Source organism: Lupinus angustifolius, chromosome LG01 (genome assembly GCF_001865875.1).
Source record: "Lupinus angustifolius cultivar Tanjil chromosome LG01, LupAngTanjil_v1.0, whole genome shotgun sequence".
Taxonomy (NCBI): Eukaryota; Viridiplantae; Streptophyta; class Magnoliopsida; order Fabales; family Fabaceae; genus Lupinus; species Lupinus angustifolius.
In genome coordinates, this window is record NC_032009.1 from 20,515,355 (window position 1) to 20,534,757 (window position 19,403).

At 32.5% G+C, this 19,403-nt stretch overlaps 4 protein-coding genes across 5 annotated transcripts; 3 read left to right on the forward strand and 1 right to left on the reverse strand.

The window, feature by feature from the left end:
* Positions 1,503–10,121, reverse strand: LOC109353234 (vesicle-associated membrane protein 724). Of its 2 annotated transcripts, XM_019595462.1 has the most exons (6): positions 10,115–10,121; positions 4,241–4,459; positions 2,726–2,867; positions 2,509–2,629; positions 1,968–2,030; positions 1,503–1,889 (listed from the first exon to the last, which is right to left on the reverse strand). In XM_019595462.1, the coding sequence occupies exons 2-6, from the start codon at positions 4,428–4,430 to the stop codon at positions 1,740–1,742; spliced, it is 666 nt and encodes a 221-aa protein (XP_019451007.1). In that variant the 5' UTR covers positions 4,431–4,459; positions 10,115–10,121; the 3' UTR covers positions 1,503–1,739. The 2 variants fall into 2 exon arrangements, with proteins under 2 accessions (XP_019451007.1, XP_019451006.1); XM_019595461.1 differs by lacking the exon at positions 10,115–10,121 and having other exon boundaries at positions 4,241–4,576.
* Positions 8,266–9,986, forward strand: LOC109353224 (probable xyloglucan galactosyltransferase GT19). The gene has a single exon (XM_019595453.1). It carries the CDS (start codon positions 8,347–8,349, stop codon positions 9,691–9,693), a length of 1,347 nt encoding a protein of 448 aa, XP_019450998.1. The 5' UTR covers positions 8,266–8,346; the 3' UTR covers positions 9,694–9,986.
* On the forward strand, positions 12,591–13,117 carry LOC109353260 (protein RALF-like 33). Its single transcript, XM_019595465.1, has one exon. It carries the CDS (start codon positions 12,624–12,626, stop codon positions 13,035–13,037), a length of 414 nt encoding a protein of 137 aa, XP_019451010.1. The 5' UTR covers positions 12,591–12,623; the 3' UTR covers positions 13,038–13,117.
* LOC109353270 (xyloglucan 6-xylosyltransferase 2-like) lies at positions 16,126–18,004 on the forward strand. Its single transcript, XM_019595478.1, has one exon. The coding sequence runs from the start codon at positions 16,227–16,229 to the stop codon at positions 17,601–17,603; it is 1,377 nt and encodes a 458-aa protein (XP_019451023.1). The 5' UTR covers positions 16,126–16,226; the 3' UTR covers positions 17,604–18,004.

Sequence of the window (19,403 nt, forward strand, 5' to 3'; positions counted from 1 at the left end):
CAAAATCATAATTACATTCATTGCATGGAATAAAAGGTTTGTGGTATATATTCTGTCGGTTCCTTAAGCATAAGAGATAAAAGCATCATTTTTCTTTGCCACTTAATCAATGATTATGAAGAGCATTAAATCAGGTCATGTTGCACTTATATGTAAGTAGAGATTAGAATAGTATCTATATATCTTTTACTATAGCAAAACAAAAACAAAAAAACTAATATGAATGTCTTTTTCTTAAACACTCACTACGTCAGATATCATAATTAACAACAATCATTCAATAGCGTAATTAACAACGACTACTTACTACGCCGATATCCTAATGTACTCTTGCACACTGCTTAATTTCTTTGCATGTGTTGGCTTTATTTTAGATTAGTCGTCATGGGTGTTCAAAAAATGGGACAAGAATCTATTATCTTCAACCACGTCTCCAGTTAAAAAATTATATATTCATAACTTTTTCTATTTTTACTTTATTTTGATTGGTTCGAGACAGAGTTGGGGACATCATACAATTGTGGCAGGAAATAATCATGTGTAATAATATGTAGGTGACATGGACAAAGTGTGTCTCAAACCAATCATAATATGTCATATTAGTTAAAAAAAATTAACATTTATGATTTTGTCTATTTTTATTTCATTATGATTGGTTTGGGATAGACTTTGAGACATGCTTGGGGACAGCTGATCCCATCCTTTGATCACTTTGTGTTTTCATTCATTTACTATATATTGTAAAGTGTAGAGTCTGATTGGTGAGGATTGGGTGTAATTTATGTGTGAGCTACTATAAATCTTTATGGGTCATTCTGCAATCTATATTTGAGTTCCATATTGTTGTGCTAAATATTCAGAATAGTTGTGCATGCACTTCTAATTTTCATTTCAATTTTCCATATTATAACTCATTTTGCCATACATTTTTTCCTTTTTATCAAGTTCTGCTTTATATATAATGCAAACAATAATCCTAAAATTGGCTCAGTTGGAATATTTCATAGTATTATATTTTACACTAGGGAACAGTGACTTTATTATTAATTAATAAGTGTTATAGATTGATTAATTAATGATTAGGAATAGATTGTCTATCCCACAGTATTGTTCTGTGTCATGAGATGTGATTGGTTAAAAAAAATGCTCAACAATTAAATTTTTAACTTCAATATATTTTTTCAATAAATCATCACTCATTGCACATACAATGACACAAAATATGAGACAGAAGATGTGCTCCCTGAAGTTGACCTGCAAATTAGTACATCAATTTCCATCTCTTAAGTAGAAGATCCTAAGTAAAACTTTGTTAAATTTATGAATTTGTTGAATTATATTTTTATATGATAACATGTGTGTATTAATTTCATCAACTCATCTTCACCATATTGAAAATAAATATCAAATATTGGTTTTGCTAGAATTTCATTCTTTCACTCCCTTGGTCCATATATTTTCTAGAATTTCCTGTTGAACATAAAAATGAAGTCAGTAATACATGTTTGGAACAAGAAAACCAAGTTAGTGACACTCTTTTTCTATATTTTAGAAAAGCAGCAGCAAAATACAATCATTGTTTGACAAGTTCCAAACACTCCTATCTTACATCCTCATATCATTCTGAACCAATAACTAAGGAAGGTAACTTTTCCTCCAAATGCCAAACACCCCTTTCTAAGGGCTAAATTGCTCTTTAAACACAAATTTGAAAACTTTCAGTAACCTTTCATTCAATGCTATTTTGAGCAGTTGAATCCATGGCAAATAGAAAGCCAGATAACCAGGACCAAAAACAACAAAATTCCAAGAACAACCAATTTAATTTTCATGTTTTGATACCACAACTTCCGACGGACTTGTGTTCCTGTCTTTCTGAAATTTTGGGCCTGAAAATTAGGAGATCCTTCGGGTTAGGAAAGCGTAAGATGCCAAATGATAGTTATCGAACTTTAGTCGCAACTTACCTCTGTGTGCAGTGTCTCTGTCTTGTCCGCAAGAACAGTTAGATTTTCTCCTCTATCAATAGCCTGAAAGCAGAAAACAAAGATGGCAAAGTATTACAGTCTTGTCTAGCATTGCAATCAATGCATCTAGCTAAGGCAATTCCTTAAAGTTATAGTCACACATACCCAGCATAATAATGCAAGGGAAAATGTTACAGTGATAAGAACTTCACAAGATTAAATCTATTCTAGTCACTAAATTTAGAGTATTGTCAAACTGTAATTGCAAGTCATCCACCAACAATAGTAGTAGAGTGGAAGGAGCAAGTGTAGAAGCAAATTACTTGTCCGTGTAATTACTTTGTGTTCGAAATTTTCGAGTCCAGAAAATTTCAATGAAGCAGTCTGATGATTAAAACAGCAACCTTCTAAAGGAGATGGGCATATAATTGATAATGATTAGAGGTACTCCAGGATGCATAGAGACACAACTTGACAAGGAAATGGCTGAAAATCGGGAAAAGCAAAATTAAAAATTATCTATGTCTTCCTCCAAGATTACCTTGTCAATGTTCTCTAACATTAAACTTTTAACTTCGGAAACTTGAGCCTTCACTTTTATTAGCTTTTCAATCTCTTCGGCGTGGTCAATGATATACTTCATGTGCTCTTTCATAACCGGTCTGCAAATGTGCACTCAAAATATTCACCTTACTTAACCATGTTCTGATATCAAAGGAATGAGTTATAAAATACGGCTTGGAAAGAAAAGAGTATACCCGAACTCCTTATTGAGACTTTTGGCAGCAGCTGTGTCTGCTTTTCCACCACCATATCTTTTCTTAAAATCTGCTTTGACACGTTCTAAGAAAGCAATGGAGATTTGCTTGCTAACAGATTCCTTGGCAACCACACAGTAAGCTGCAATTTACAAAACGGATTAAAATCCTCATCAGACTGCAACTCAATGTTTTAGTAAATCTTGCAATTAGATAGTTCGGTCAAAAACCAATGCAAGTCAAACTTATATATAGAGGTCGCTTTGTTGGCTAAATTAACAATTACGTAGTTGCCGCCATTTGGAAGTGGTAGTTGTGGTCACACAGAGACCTTATTCACCATACAATAACAACCAAGCCTTAATCACACACTAGTTGGATTCGGCTGGATGGATCCAATGACACTATAATATTCTATCATAAATTATTTCATCGATGAAGTATTTATCTCTAAATCATTCCTAATCATTTCATCAATTGTTTTTCTTGATCTCACTCTTCCTCTAGAAATTGAACTAACCATCATTTGATCTACTCTCCTTATTGGAGTTTTTAACAGTCTCCTCCGAGAATTCTCAAATCACCTAAGGCACGATTCTACCATCTTTGTTACAATAGGAGCTACTCCAATTTTCAAATACGCTATTGACCATGCACTGCACTTCAAAGTTTCTATGAAAGCCCAAGCCCCACCCAAGAAGTACTCACCACCTACAACTACAAGCCACGAATAAGATCCTCTAGACAGACCAATTGAGTGACTCAGGAAGATCCCTGATTAATTGCAAAGGCTTAGATTGATATGAGGCATAGCATGAAACAAAAAAATGATTGTCACCAAAAGCAAAGGAAGCACCAACTATATGACACGGATTCGACACAAAAACTGGGATACGACTAATTACACAACACGGCTATGATATAGATAAAAAATTAATATAAGAGTAACATAAAAATATCAAATCTTCAACTAAAAGAGATGAACATTGTTTTAAAAATTAACAAGAGTCATTGTAAAAATAACAAAATGCTAATTTTTTTCAAACGATTATGATATTTCCATCTATGTTGTAAAGTATAATAAAGAGTGACCCTAAGTGTCAAAACACATATTCATGCCATACACAGACACAAAGAGTATTTTGAAGTGTCCATAAATTTGGCCAAAGGGACAGAATCTACAAACATGTAGCAGAATGAAGGGATCACACTTTTTCATCAATATTTGAACCTCAAAAACACAAAATCAGTTTCTCTCAGTAATCAAATGAAGAATTAATGAAGTTTTGGAAAAAAACCCATGAATAATAAACAAAACCCACCATGGAAACTAATCTGAAATAGGAAATAAAACCCAAAAAATGAAACTTTGACGCCAAATCAAAGTCACCTCCATTTGAAGTGTAGATCCAGAAGTTAAACTATGAATTAAAGTGCCATCACCTAGTTGTAGTAAAAATGAAAGGTTTAAAATATAAAATTACGATAAGAATGCAGAAAAGATTAAAACTTTACCATAACCATCTTCAACTATAAAATTGAAAGTGTGGTGGTCACAATTATAGGTGAATTTGTTGTTAGAAGAAGGAAGTTTCTGAAGACACTGAGTTGCAATAGCAGGGAAGTTTCCAGTGAACTCGGTGTATTCACCTAACACCATTGTTCCTCGAGCCACGAAGCTATATATGAACGATTCTTGACTCATCTGCTCTATGCAACTCGGTCTCAACTCAACTCAACTCGGTCTCAACTCGGAGGTAGAGAAAGAGTGTTGTTCTCTGATTCTTCAACCACGCTTCTGCTCCTACTAACGTTAATTTTCTTTTTTCCTTTTTTGTTAAGAAGAAACAAAGTATTTTATTTTATTTTTTCTTTATTTGTATTGGAGAACACAACGGCGTTTTTTCATTTGGAAATAAAATAAGATTATATTTATTAATATGACAAGATTATATTTATTAATAATAAAGGGTTGTGTCCATTTTACTTTTTAGTGTATTTGAGCTGTAATGGTTGACTAGCTTTGACACAGTTTCAAAACAGATCTATGATCTATCCATAATGCTACACGGATTTTAATTTTTCTTTCCGCGGTGTATCAATTACATTGTTTGTAATATCTACCGATTTTCGATGGAAAGATTTATATATACTCAATACATTATCAATCATTTATTTTGGAAATCCAATAATAACTAAAAATAAATAGATAATGGTAGATAAAATTTTTAAATTTCAATATATACATTTTTTTTTCTCTATTTATAATTGATTACATTGCATGATGATGATCTTTTATCTTTTCTAGCAGCAATATACCAAATAGCAGCTATTTGTGTTTATAAAGAGTTAATAGAAAGAGTAAAATATGTATACACTAATAGTGTAAGAGTTTTTATATTGTCACTTCATTATTTACCATTAATTTTCAATTATATTTGACTTTTCACAAAAAGCAACCCAAATAAAGGTGGATGATGCACTGATTGTACATAATTTTTTACACTGTCAATGCATCATTACACTATAATAGAAAATATATGATTATTGATTAAAGTAAAAGCAGCCTAATGCTGTGGGGAAGATTTGGTGTCTACTTTTACCTTTTCCCAACTTCCATTGATTGGTTTTATTCCATTCTTAAGCACGAGAACTTAAAGTATTACTATATGATTGTATGAGAGAAAAATTTATGCAATGTTACAACATTATCTATTATTCGTATTTAATTATTATTAATTTTTAATACATATGAATGGAAAACGATACAATATTGTATAAATATTTATACTGATAATGTATAAATATTACACTTTAAAATTAATCAATGCAATGTGTAAAAGTCTTTTTTACCTCTCTATTTTCATCCACCCATATCCAAGTTTTTTAACATTGGTTTGCTACTTATACCAATCAATATCGGTTAGTCACTAGGAATGTAGCAAATAATTAGTCGAATAAGATACGATCACATAAGATTGTCAATTATTTGGAACCCTGACTCAACTATAGGTAAGGATGACATGTTAGAATAGATCCAATTAACCATTTGTTTTACATTATAAAACTTTCATTCACACCAAAGGCAATCTCATACCGCCGACCAGATGTTAAGGCTGTAATGTTGTTGACGCATCAAAGGTAATCTAATTCCATAGAACTTAGATTGATAGATGGAAAAGATAAGGTTGTGTCATCCATAATGATTATAGACCCCAGCCCCTAAAATATAAATTACTTCATTCCAAGTGTAAATAGATGAAGTCACCCACAAATAGATAACATGTATTCTCACTCCACTTTCTCTCTAACATATACCTATAAATACAACTTGAATATTGAAATCCACTTTTAGGTATTTGAGGAGGTCCAGGTAAACGATACTTGAGAATCATTTGAATCGTAACATTATAAATAAGGTCATATAACGTGTTTTTAATTCATCAAAAACTATAAAATTAATATTGAAGTTGTGTATTCTTAAGAGTTAATATATTAGGTTTTCTAATATTAATTTTATATTTTTAATTTCTTATATGTTATCCTCAGGGAAATAATTAACAAAATCATGTGTTCTGTGGAAAAGTTTGCTAATGGCGTTCATTAAAGAATCAAACATAAAAATAATGTGATGGATATCACATCTACAATTCTTGAACCCATGAGTTTACTTAAACTTGTGGAAGTTAAGTAGATTTGACTAGTTAACTCATCCAAGATTATTTATTTAAAAGATATTCATTAGGATAAATATATAGCTAAGAATCAGTCAATAGTGCATTAATATATCTTATGGGATACGGTTAACATTTAATATATATATCGATAGTGTAAATGTTTTTATATTGTTAGTAAATGATTCGTTATTCATATATTAATTAATATTGACTCTCAAACAAAAGTAATATAAATCAATGTTGAATAATGTGCTAATATTATAAAAAACTTTACACTAATAACACGTAGATTTTAAACTCTTACACTTATATATTATCGTAATATATATATATATATAGTAAAAATGGATTTTTTTATGATGTATGATGAAACATCATCATCTTAGGTGATTTGATGATAAAACAATGATGTTTTGGGTCAAAAATTATAAACTCTTTTGGCATGCGTAATTACCCCACCCCTTATATAAAGTGGTATCAATATAGGAATTAAATGATTGACATTTTGATTATTTTAGAAATCGTACGAAGTCTTTTACTACTAGATTAACATCATGTTGATGTTCAAAGAAATATAATTTGTAAATAGGTGTATGAACTCATGGATGTTCCCAATTTTATTCAAGTTCATCAATGTCATAGTTTTCATACAAATTAGATCTATTCTGCCACCTAAACTCACAAACTCCCAAGTTTATAAAGTAACACTATAGTTCAACCATCGTGAATACAGCTATCAAACTCTCAATACATTTAAATTCATTTTTTAATGCAAAATTTCGAAGTTGAATTCGTTCACAAATAGTTTAAGCATTCATTATTTTTAAATGAAGATGAATCTACTTATTCCAACAGTAAGTTTTTTAAATATACTTTATATTCTAGCTATTAGTTATATGGAAATCTAATGATTTTAATTAGTGAGTATATCTAAACCATTAGATATCTCTAAAATTATGGTTAAAACGAAAAATAAATTTAAAAAACGTAGTATGGATCCCTACTCTTTTTCCGAATACTCCAATATTTATGTGACGTGAGTATGAATGAATTGGCTATCTAGGACTTTGTCTAATTATAGTTAGAATTGTGATAGTGTCGTGTCACAAATTTTGCCTTTGGGCTATAATTTTATTTTTCACTATATCCTTTCTTTTCAATGCCGTTATTGTTCAATCGAATCGATTACGTTTACTTGTTCTCTTCGTTGACTACAATGCTCGTGATCGTGAATCGTGACAACTTGCGAGAGTTCATGATCTCATGCCACTCATCTACACATGAGCCCTACTTACTCAAAAGATTCTTTTTCGTAAGCCAATCAAATCCCAACACGAAACAATGCCGATGGTAGGAATTTACGAGTAAACATCTTCTCTATTAATCGAGAGATAAATATTACAAAACAATAAAGAAAACAATAACATGTTTATCCTTTAATATATAATAAACAGTGACATTCCCTTACTCCAACATATAAGATTAAGTTTTTTAAACTTACTTATTATCCTAGTCATCAATTCTATGAAACATCTAATGATTTAGTTCTACTCACCAATTGAAATTATTAGATTTTCGTAGAGAATTAATGGCTAAGATGGAGAATAAATGAATCTCTCCTCTACATTGAAATAACATTTTTGTCATTAAAAAACACATGTAAAATAAAGTATTTACCTCTCAGAATATCCTCTTGGGATTTCACATCCTAAAAACGGGGTCGTATTACGAGTATATAGTACTTAACTAAAACCATTGTTCATTGCCTCCACCGACAATTCCATATTAATTCCCATTCCATATTTCACCATCAAAACAACCATTTTTACATGGTAAGAAATAAACAAACTCAATTTCCAAAACCACAAAAAAGTTACAATTTTGTTTCAACACCCATGTCTTCCTTAAACAACACCCACTCCTTATCTTCTCCATAAAAAAAAAATGGTACCCATGAAATCTTCAATCACAACCTTTGCATCATACATCTCCATCATTCTATTGCTGTTAAACTTGGTTGCATGTGAAACAGAAATTGAAGGAAGAGAAAACGAATGCAAAAAACGATGGATCTACATAAGAAAACTTCCTCCAAGATTCAACCTAGATCTATTAGGAAAATGTTCAGAATACCCTTTGTTAGAAGATTTTTGTCCTTACCTAGCGAACCATGGTTTAGGTCAAAAAACCCATAACCGTTCTCATAGTTGGTACCGAACCGACCCGTTAATGCTTGAACTCATTTTCCACCGTCGGATGTTAGAATACCCATGCTTAACCCAAGATCCGTTTTCTGCTGACGCCGTTTACCTTCCTTATTATGCAACCCTTGACGCTCTCCGTTATCTTTACGGTCCTGAAGTTAATTCAAGCGCTGACCATGGGCTTGAACTTTTCGATTTTCTTCAAGATGATGAACCTTCTATTTGGAACCGCCGTAACGGTCACGATCATTTTTTAGTTATGGCTAGACCCGCTTGGGATTTTTCTCAGCCGTTAGATAACGATCCTCCCTTATGGGGTACTTCGTTTTTGGAACTACCTGAGTTGTTTAATTTAACTGCTTTAACTTTAGAATCACGCGCGTGGCCGTGGCAGGAACATGCTGTTCCTTATCCGACGTCGTTTCATCCGCCTAATTTAGGTTTACTTGAATCGTGGGTTCAGCGCGTGCGGCGCTCTAAGCGCTCTGCGTTGGCGTTGTTTGTGGGAGGAGGAGGTGTTTCGGCTACGCCGAATATCAGGAGGAGTATTAGGAGTGAGTGTGATAATAGCACTTCGAATTCGACTGATGTTGGTGGCGGTTATGAGAAGTTATGTGAGGTTGTTGATTGTTCTAATGGTGTTTGTGAGCATGATCCATTAAGGTTCATGAGGCCAATGTTGCAGGCTAGTTTCTGTTTGCAACCACCAGGGGATACTCCAACTCGGAGATCGACTTTTGATAGCATAATTGCAGGTTGTATTCCTGTTTTCTTTGAGGACCTCTCTGCAAGATCACAATATGGGTGGCATTTACCGGATAACGAGTTTGATGGTTTTTCCGTGTTTATCGCGAAAGAGGATGTTGTGTTTAAAGGGTTGAGGATTTTGGATGTGTTGAGAAGAATACCTAGATCTAGAGTTAGGAGAATGAGGGAGAAGGTTATGGAGCTGATACCTAGAGTGGTATACAGGAAGCATAATAGTTCTCCTGGTTTAAGAGCAAAGAAGGATGCATTCGATATAGCTGTTGACGGCACATTGGATAAGATTCAATCGAGATTGAAGGAACTTGTTTCGCCTCTATGAACTTGTTCGTTCACTGTAGTTTCAGGATTAAGCTACATGATTTGTAATTTATTTTCTCGCCATGTTTTTGCCAATAATCAATAGAACATGGCATGAGGTTTTTGAACATGCTGTCTTGGTAACAAAAAAAGAGTAGGTAGAGAACCTATGTAGATCTGTGTTCCTCACAGGTTGTTATTGTAAATTATTATCTTGAATTTCTTTTCAATCTTCAGCCTCTGTTTGTCTTATTGCACTCAAACATCAAATTGTGAGTACTATATACAATGCATAAGATATTTTATGTCCTGTCACCAGCATTTGTTTGTCTTTGAAATTTTCTGTCTACCTAGTTTAGAACAAGGGCTGTGAATGTGAGGTTGCATAGGTTAGTTGTTTCTGCATTCTTGCCAAGTAGGCTTATGTTAATGAGAACTTGAACCAATGAGATGTTCAAACCTTCATTCTGATTCTATATATGTCTACATGATAATCTTGTGTAATGCTTCTTAGAAATTGATTTATTAAATCCTGTTTTTTCTGATTATTGGTGTTCCATTACATGTTAATCTATATCGATTTCTCGTGTTTTAGAAGTTGAACATTAGGCTTGGGAATTAGTGAAAGCTTAATTTGTGATGGGGGCATATATTAAAAGCAAAAGCTTGTTTACCAAGTAGTTGTGTTGTTTTCCCTTTACTAGTAGAATTTGTTCAACTCAAAAATTTGCTCTAGTCATCTGGTCTGTTCTATTGACATTTTCATTGTTTCTTTGGCAATAATACATACTTTCAGTGTTCTTAAGTGCTGATATATGATTTTCTTTCTTTCCTCTGTTTAAATCCAAGTCTCTAACTATTTGATCAAAAACTCTAGGGACACTTTTCTTTCTTAACATTGCATAAATCTCAGCTGAGACATTTTTTGGTCTATTTCATGTTATTTTTCTGGTCTGTATCCTAGAGTTTTTTCATTGATTAAGATCCTGAATTCTCTTCTTCAAAGAGCAGAACAGAAACACACACCAGCATGAGTAAAGAGAAAAATAATCAACAATAGTGGAAGTGGAGTAAGTTCAAAAAACTTACTCTTTAAATAAGTGAATTCTTCCTCTTATTATATATTGAAGTGTATTTCATTTTAAGTTGTGTTTATTATTACATTATGTAGTGATATGTGAGAAAATCAAGGGTGAAAAAATCATTACTTGTTCAGTTTAGAAACAAACTTTCCAAATGCCTTAACCTATAGCTTTAACCAAATCTTCTTTGAAAATCTAGATTAGTTCTACATTTCTACTGAACGTAAAAAAAAATCCTAATCTTTGTGTATTTGGAGGGAATGAAAAGCCCAAATATTTTGCACAGCATTCCAATTTCATTAGAGTAAATTATATTGACACACTCTGAGTTTTAGTGAAATTACACAAACCACCCCTCACTTTTCTACGCTTACACAAACCTCCCCTGATTTTTATACTATCATTACACTGACCACCTTGCATAAGAAATAAGTGTAATTTTTTAAACAAAAAATGTGATAAATGCAATTAAGTTAAATAAAACATGATATATTTTGTAAAAAGTCTAAAAAATATACAAATCAATATATCTTTATTATTTTTTGTTACAAAATATATCATATTGATTCATATATTATTTGGGATTGTTTCCACAAATAAGGACCACATAACCCATAATAGTATAGATGCAATAATTACTTGGTCAAAACCATGATTCCAACCAATTACAAATTAATTTAACAAATCAATGTATATTTATTATGTTTTGTTACTTATTTTAAATAAGTAACATTATTTTAAGTTTATATAATTTCACTAAAACTTAGGGTGTTAATTTACTCATTTCATTGTTGTCTCTTTTTTGGTGATGTTAAATTAATTTGTAATTGGTTGGTATCATGGTTTTGACCAAGTAATTATTGCATATGTACTATTATGGGTTATGATTTATGTGGTCCTTATTTGTGAAAGATGCAATTTGATAATAATTAGATAATGGCATTGGGTGCTAAGTTATAAAGCTGTACCCTTCCGTGCAGATTTCCATGGACCACGTTATAAGCCCAAGGATAAAGGGAGTACAAATCGTATCTCACTTTTTGTATTTCTCCATGTATTATCACCTCTGTTTAGTTGAAAAGAATTATTTAAATTAAAATTGAAATTATTAAATATTTTTTGGTCAATTATATATTCTGACACATAAAATAACACAAAGACGTGAAACGGTAGCCGAAATCAACAACAAAGGTGCCAAATTCATCATTACCACTCATTCAGTAGGAGGATGACTGTTCAACATTCTCATCAAAATGACAAAAAGAGGCACACCAAATACACCTGGAATTCAATCCTTTTTATGTGAATTAGGATGCTGACACCTTTAAGAGCTATTCAACACAAATATTTCAATTGTGAGTAAATAATTACTTCCATTTCGGTAAGTACTTTTTTAGTTTATTATAATATTCATTAGATGAAAATCACTACACAGTTTCCAATCAAATAAAATTGCCCGTTTTTGTCATTCTCAAAATTTAAAATAATGTTACTTATTTATCATTATACACTGACTCGTTAGTACATAGATTAGAAAAATAATGGAATGGAGTAAAAAATATTGCAAAAATATATAATATGAAAAGATGAATAACGTGTGTGCTTGAAGCAAGTAGCAACACCAACATGTGCTCGTTCAAGTGACATGTGTATAATTCTTCTAAAGTTTTAAGTTCAAATCTTGTTGATAAAAAATGTCATATTTTCGACTTAGACATGATTAACTTAGCACTACCAACCAAATTAGCACTACCAAAGTCACGTTAAAGTGAGGTGGTAGCACACGTAAATAAACCCAAAATCTGATGGCATTTGGGTAGAAACCGTTGTTAAAACGAAAGTGATGCTTCTTCACTGAACCAAACCAAAGATGGCCACTTCATCATCAACAACAATTTCAAACACCTTCTATGCTTTCTCTCTATTCTGTGCGATCCTCGCCCTCCACGTGTCTCTCTCCTCATCCTCCTCCGTCGATTTCACCGCCAACCTGAACCACCATCTCAGTGCCTTCTTCCTCCCTGACGTCAACTCCGGCTGCCGCGGAACCATCGCTGAATGCAGCCTTCTTACCGGAGAAGATGATGATGATACTGAGTTTCTAATGGACTCGGAAAACAACCGGCGCGTTTTAGCAGGGACTCGGTACATAAGCTATGGTGCGCTGAGGAGGAACACCGTGCCTTGCCCCCGACGTGGCGCTTCCTATTACAATTGCCGGCCTGGCGCTCAGGCCAACCCTTACCGCCGCGGATGCAGTGCCATCACCCGATGTAGGGGCTGAATTTCTTTTACTTTCATCCTATATTTTTGAAATTCATGAAAATTATTATTATTATTATATATATATATATGTATAGGTAGATATAGAGAATTAGAGTTAAATAAAGTAATGTTATCGTTTGTATTTGTATTTGTATAGTCACCTGATACGTGGTTCTCTTTTGTACGAGTATGGGTATGTAACTTCACTAGGCATTCTATAGCTCTCTGTATAGTCCTTTCTAGTATTGTTTTTTGTGGTTTTGAATCAACATTTTTTTCACCATAACAGAATTATCAAAGACAAAAAACTTTCTTATTTTTTGAAGTTAATATTATCAATTATTCTTTTTTTATGTTTATTTAAACTGTATGTGAAAATCTGATTCGTTCTCTAAAGAGAATTAGTTTGCAAAAGAATTCTGAATTGGTATGAGAGAACCAATTTGTGATCCACTGAGAGAATTGCGATTAGGTCCTTTGTCATTTGTGTTGTAATAATTTTATTTTAGGTACATGCTATTGTTATTATTTTTGTCAATTACTGTTAATTAATTTAGTCGGTGGTGACTTGAAAATGAAAGAGGAAATTGTAGCATACGTCATAGTTTTCTGTGAAGTTTAAATACTAGTTTTGTTTTGTTTGGTTGTTTTGGAAGATAATAAAATGTGAACCATAAAATTATGGATGTTGGATTTTGAATTTAAATTTTTGTTAAAGTTTGTTTATGAAATTTGGACGAGAAGGGTAGTGGAGAATGTGAACGAAAAAATGTTACTCCTTTTGGATATGTGGCTTCAGAGAGAAGGAGAGTGGCATCAGTTTAGTGCTCCTTGTTTCTTTGTTTCTTAAAACTTGAAAGTACTCAAAATCGAGTTAGGATCCAAAGTGCTTCAAAAAGTAATAAAAAATGAAATTTCAAATTACACATATATTCTTTTGATTATAATGAAATTACACTTTTACCATTAAAAATAAGTGAAAAAATATGTTTTTGTTTTTGTTTAGACGGAAATAGCACAATTAGGTAACATCAAACAAAAAAATCATGAATGGTTTTGCAAGTTGTAGTTTTTTTTTGAAGAGTTTAATATCTATGTTAGTATTATCTATCATTTAGATTTAATCATTATTGATTCCTTAGAAAAATAAGATAAATAATAAACTGATTGTGTATAAATCTTTATGTTGATAAATATATAAGTTACTACTGTATTTATTTAATAGTTGGGATGATATGCCCATAATATAAACTCCATGTGCAGAAGTGACTCAATTAATTAACTTCAGTTGTGATTGTTAACAAATTTATTATGGTTTTTTTCTAACGAGTCTATATCAACTGAAACTGGCTTTACAATGATCGCTTTCATTTGCTTCCCTTTCAGAAGGGGAATGCTATTCTTATCTTTGGTTACAGGCAGCGTCACATGCATTATGATCTGCATCAATCAGAATCAGTAAACGTCCTCCTATGATTATTAGGATCCCATATTTACTTTTCTTTTCATTTTGTGTGCCGACTAAAATACACCTCACAAACCTTTGCCCATTATGTTGTGTTGGCTGACAATGAATCGAATCAACTCGGTATTCGTTTAAAAATTGACTCGTTATTTAGCTCATTTATTGTTATTATATATATATATATATATATCTTTTTTGAAGTATTGTGTCAAAATTTAATTAATTATTTGAGTTGTTCAAATGAACCATTTGAACTGAACCGAACAGTTCGTGAACTTAATAATAATTCGTATCGAACTCGAGTCGAGTTTCGAGCCAACCAATCCTTATTGAACTGAACCGAGCTGGACTCTGGTTCGACTCAGTTCGGCTCGTTTCCGGCATATGTCCAACTATAATTTTTTATCTGGGATTACCAACTTGAGTATGGACAGAGATCATATGTCCCAAATGTTACTCCACTTCTTGCTTTAAGTCAATCAAAATACTATTTTCTGTTACATATTAATATATGAATGGCTTGAAATAGAGTAACCGGATCCCAATCCTACGATGTATATCATGTGTGAATGTCATTTTTGCATACACCAACTCTTTATATATCTAGATCATAACCTCCCTGCTACGCTGGCACCACACTTGATGCAATCATAATTTAAATATCAAAAAGTATATAATGAGAGACAAAATACAGCATGCACATCTAGATGATTCTAAATATTTGAATAATATGTAACGTGCATTCATGATTCCATCACGAATATATTATATAAGGGAAAGTTATGGTTGACATGTAGGGATTTCAATTGGGTTAGTATTCTTTTTATGATCTAGCATTTTTACTCATGTTATGTAACATGATGACATTTAAGTTCTTTGATATAATATAATAACATTTTTATTCTTAAATGTAAAGTCAATAATCAATAATTTGTCTCCATTATTAGAATTTTTTTCCTTTCGGTGGCACTCAAGCATTCTTAACAACCTTAACGAGTTGGGTCTAGTTGTTTTTAGATTTGCAAATAATTGGAATCGAATATTTTAAATTTTATCTATGTATGAGACCAAATGAGATATCCAAACTTGTACATACTCAAACTGTAATTCCTTCTCAATTCCACATATATATACTCATTTTATATTGTTAATTCGAAATTGTAATGTCATATTAATTCATAAATATAATGTTATGTTGTCAAATTACAATTGTAATATAATGTTATATTAATTAAATTGTTCTTACTAAATAAATTTTACATAATAGTGTTTAAATATTGACTTTGATTTATGTTTGATTGAGTAAAATGAATTATATTTAATAGACAATTTAAATTGTGTCTAAATTATGTTTTATTTTTATTGTCTAAATATGAGAGATATTATTGAATAACTTGTTCGCAATTTTCTTTTAATATGTTCTTACGTTATAAATACTTATACAATTAAATAGTAATAAATAAAATAGAAAAATATAAGTTTTTTTATAAAAAAAGAATGTATGATATAAGAAGAGAAGAATTTAATTCAATTGACAACCATAAGAAAAATAAAGAAAGACTATTAGTTGTTTTGTTATTTATTTATTCAATGATCTCAAATTGAGAATCTTTGTTTATATAATAAACACTCTTGGAAATAAATCACATAAATTTGTATTCAATTAATCAATCACTTTTTTCTCATTTCACACCAATTACGGTGACACGTTTTGCTTCCAACTCGCCCGAGTCAACTCACACAATGCTGGATCGGTTTCTCACCAAACACCGTCGCCGCCAGATCCAGCGCGCGTGCCGTCGCGGCTCTCTCACCTTCCTCTGCCTCTTCCTCACCGTCGTCGTCCTCCGCGGCACTATCGGCGCTGGCAAATTCGGAACCCCCGAGCAAGACCTCAACAAGATCCGCAACCACCTTTCCTCTCGCGGTGGCCGGCGCGTGGAGCCCCGTCGCGTCCTCGAAGAAGTCAAATCCGACACCACCACCACCACCACCGCCGATTCAAATAACTACGCCACCTTCGACATATCGAAGATCCTCGTCGACGAAGGTGGCGAAGATGAGTTTAAGCGCGATCCGAATATTCCTTACACTCTCGGTCCTAAGATCTCCGATTGGGATCAGCAACGTTCAAATTGGCTTCAGAGCAATCCCGATTACCCTAATTTTGTGGGTCCCACTAAACCTAGGGTTCTTTTAGTTACCGGTTCATCACCTAAACCGTGTGAAAACCCGGTCGGAGATCACTATCTATTGAAATCAATTAAGAACAAAATTGATTATTGCAGACTTCATGGAATTGAGATATTCTACAATATGGCTCTTTTAGATGCTGAGATGGCAGGTTTTTGGGCTAAGCTTCCATTGATTCGGAAACTTTTGCTTTCTCATCCTGAAGTTGAGTTTCTATGGTGGATGGATAGTGATGCAATGTTCACTGACATGGCATTTGAGGTTCCATGGGAGCGTTACAAAGATCACAACTTCGTGATGCACGGGTGGAACGAGATGGTTTATGATGAGAAGAATTGGATTGGATTGAACACTGGGAGTTTCCTTTTAAGGAATTGTCAATGGAGTTTAGATCTTCTTGATGCTTGGGCACCAATGGGTCCCAAAGGGAAGATCCGAGATGAAGCTGGGAAAATTCTAACTCGGGAGCTTAAGAATAGGCCTGTTTTCGAAGCCGATGATCAATCTGCAATGGTTTATTTATTGGCCACAGGGAAAGAGCAATGGGGGGGAAAGGTTTATCTTGAGAATCATTATTACTTGCATGGTTATTGGGGGATTTTGGTGGATAAGTATGAAGAGTATATCGAGAATTATCATCCGGGTCTTGGTGATCATAGGTGGCCACTAGTGACTCACTTTGTGGGGTGTAAGCCTTGTGGGAAGTTTGGGGATTACCCTGTTGAGAGGTGTTTGAAACAAATGGATAGAGCTTATAATTTCGGGGACAATCAGATTTTGCAGATGTATGGTTTTACTCATAAGTCGCTCGCTAGTCGTAGAGTTAAGCGGGTGAGGAATGAGAGTAGTAATCCGCTTGAGGTGAAGGATGAGCTTGGGTTGCTTCATCCAGCTTTTAAAGCTATCAAATTGCCAACAACTTCTTGATGGATGATGCTTTTCGCAACTTCAACAAATTTGTTTATGGTGCTCCATGCACTACTATTCATCTCATTTGTTTTTGACCATATATTACATGTCAATTAATTCCTTAATTGTTGTTATTCAAATTTGTATTCTTCTATTTATTTTCCTTGTACTGATCATTGCTTTAGTAGTTATGAGTTATATCGATTTTCGAAAAGAACAAAAAAGAAAGAATTTTCTTTGCTTTGTGAAGAAGCTAAGGTCTTAGCAATTTGCTCCACTTTGCTGGTGAGTGAGTTGATAAGGACGATTCCCTTTTCATGATTTGTTGTTTGCTGTATATTGTTTCCATTCCCCAATCGATTTCTGCTGATTTTGGGTTAGAATGATAATTTAGACTTTAGCTTTTCTTGTCACAATAATGTTATATTGCACACTACAGTTTTTACTCTCAGATTTGTGCTATTATAGTTTTAGGGCATGTACACTTGGTTACTTGCTTTTAAATTTTACCATAGAAATATATGTGAGAAAGATGAGCATGAAAGTAATGCATTACTATCATTTTGTTCTTGTTATGGAGAATAGTAACAATTTTAGATTTCTAGGATCCTGCTGGTATTGCATTAGCAGAATAATTTTTTGGGTTTTTTTGAAATATTGAATTTGCTTGTAATAGTGGGATAAAAACTTGGTTTTTTTGTATTAAATTTTCTTGTAATGTTAGAAGAGTAAAATGAAAATTAATTACTTATATTGGGTATATATTAGACTAAGTTCTGATTGGATTTTGCCTAAGGCCACAAAACTCCTATACACATCCCTGCTTGTTACAGATATAACATGCAGAATTATATTCATAGATATATGGGCTTAGAGTTAGCTTTTGAAGGAGGAATTGAATCTGTATCTGTTTTTTTTAATTATGTGGTGGCTAAGAAGAGAGGGTCACTTCTACTTTATTCTGGTTTTGAGGAAAGGTGGGTATTATATTCCTACCAATTGCTTAAGAGTGTTTCATATTAATAGGGTTCTAGGCCCCATTGGATTCTAGACCAAAAAATTAAATATTCAATTCTTGATAACAATATTTGTTGAAATGAACAATTATGCAGCCTGAAAGAGATTAGTTTCTTAATATGGTGAAAAAATATCCTTAGTTATATCAAAAAATTATTCTGGTTTGACACATTTCATCCAGTTGGTGATGAAATATCTCCAAAATTATAATGTATGGAAATTGAATGAAATTGATTTAGACAATTGTTTCTATGTTAAAATAGATAGTTTTTCTATAATAATAAATATGTAGGTACTTACATTACAATTTTTGGGGATTTTGTAGGTTGAGTTTAGGAGACTAGAAGATTATGTTGTATTAGATACTTTTGGATGGATCTTTTATTTACTAACTTCACACTTTCTTATAAAAGATATCTACTTTGAGGTTCATTAACTTCTGCAATAAGAGCTGAGAATAACAAATGAAATATAAGAAATACATTTTTATTTATTCCTTAGGAATATTTTTGCATTGATACATTCAACATATTTCACATGAAAAACAGTGAAAAGACCAATTCTCTTTTACATGTATCATGCATTTATGGAGGCCCATAATTAGTCTCACATTAAACCTATGAATGTGCTTTACAAGTTTGTGAATTCAAGAAAGATTATGTTACTTCCTAGTATTATGACAATCACTATCTAAGGATCAAGTATATGATATTTGATGTACATGATTCTCGATAACATCTAGATGGATAAGATTTGGTTTTTATGATTGTCAACCATGCTTTGACGATAATGACTGCCACA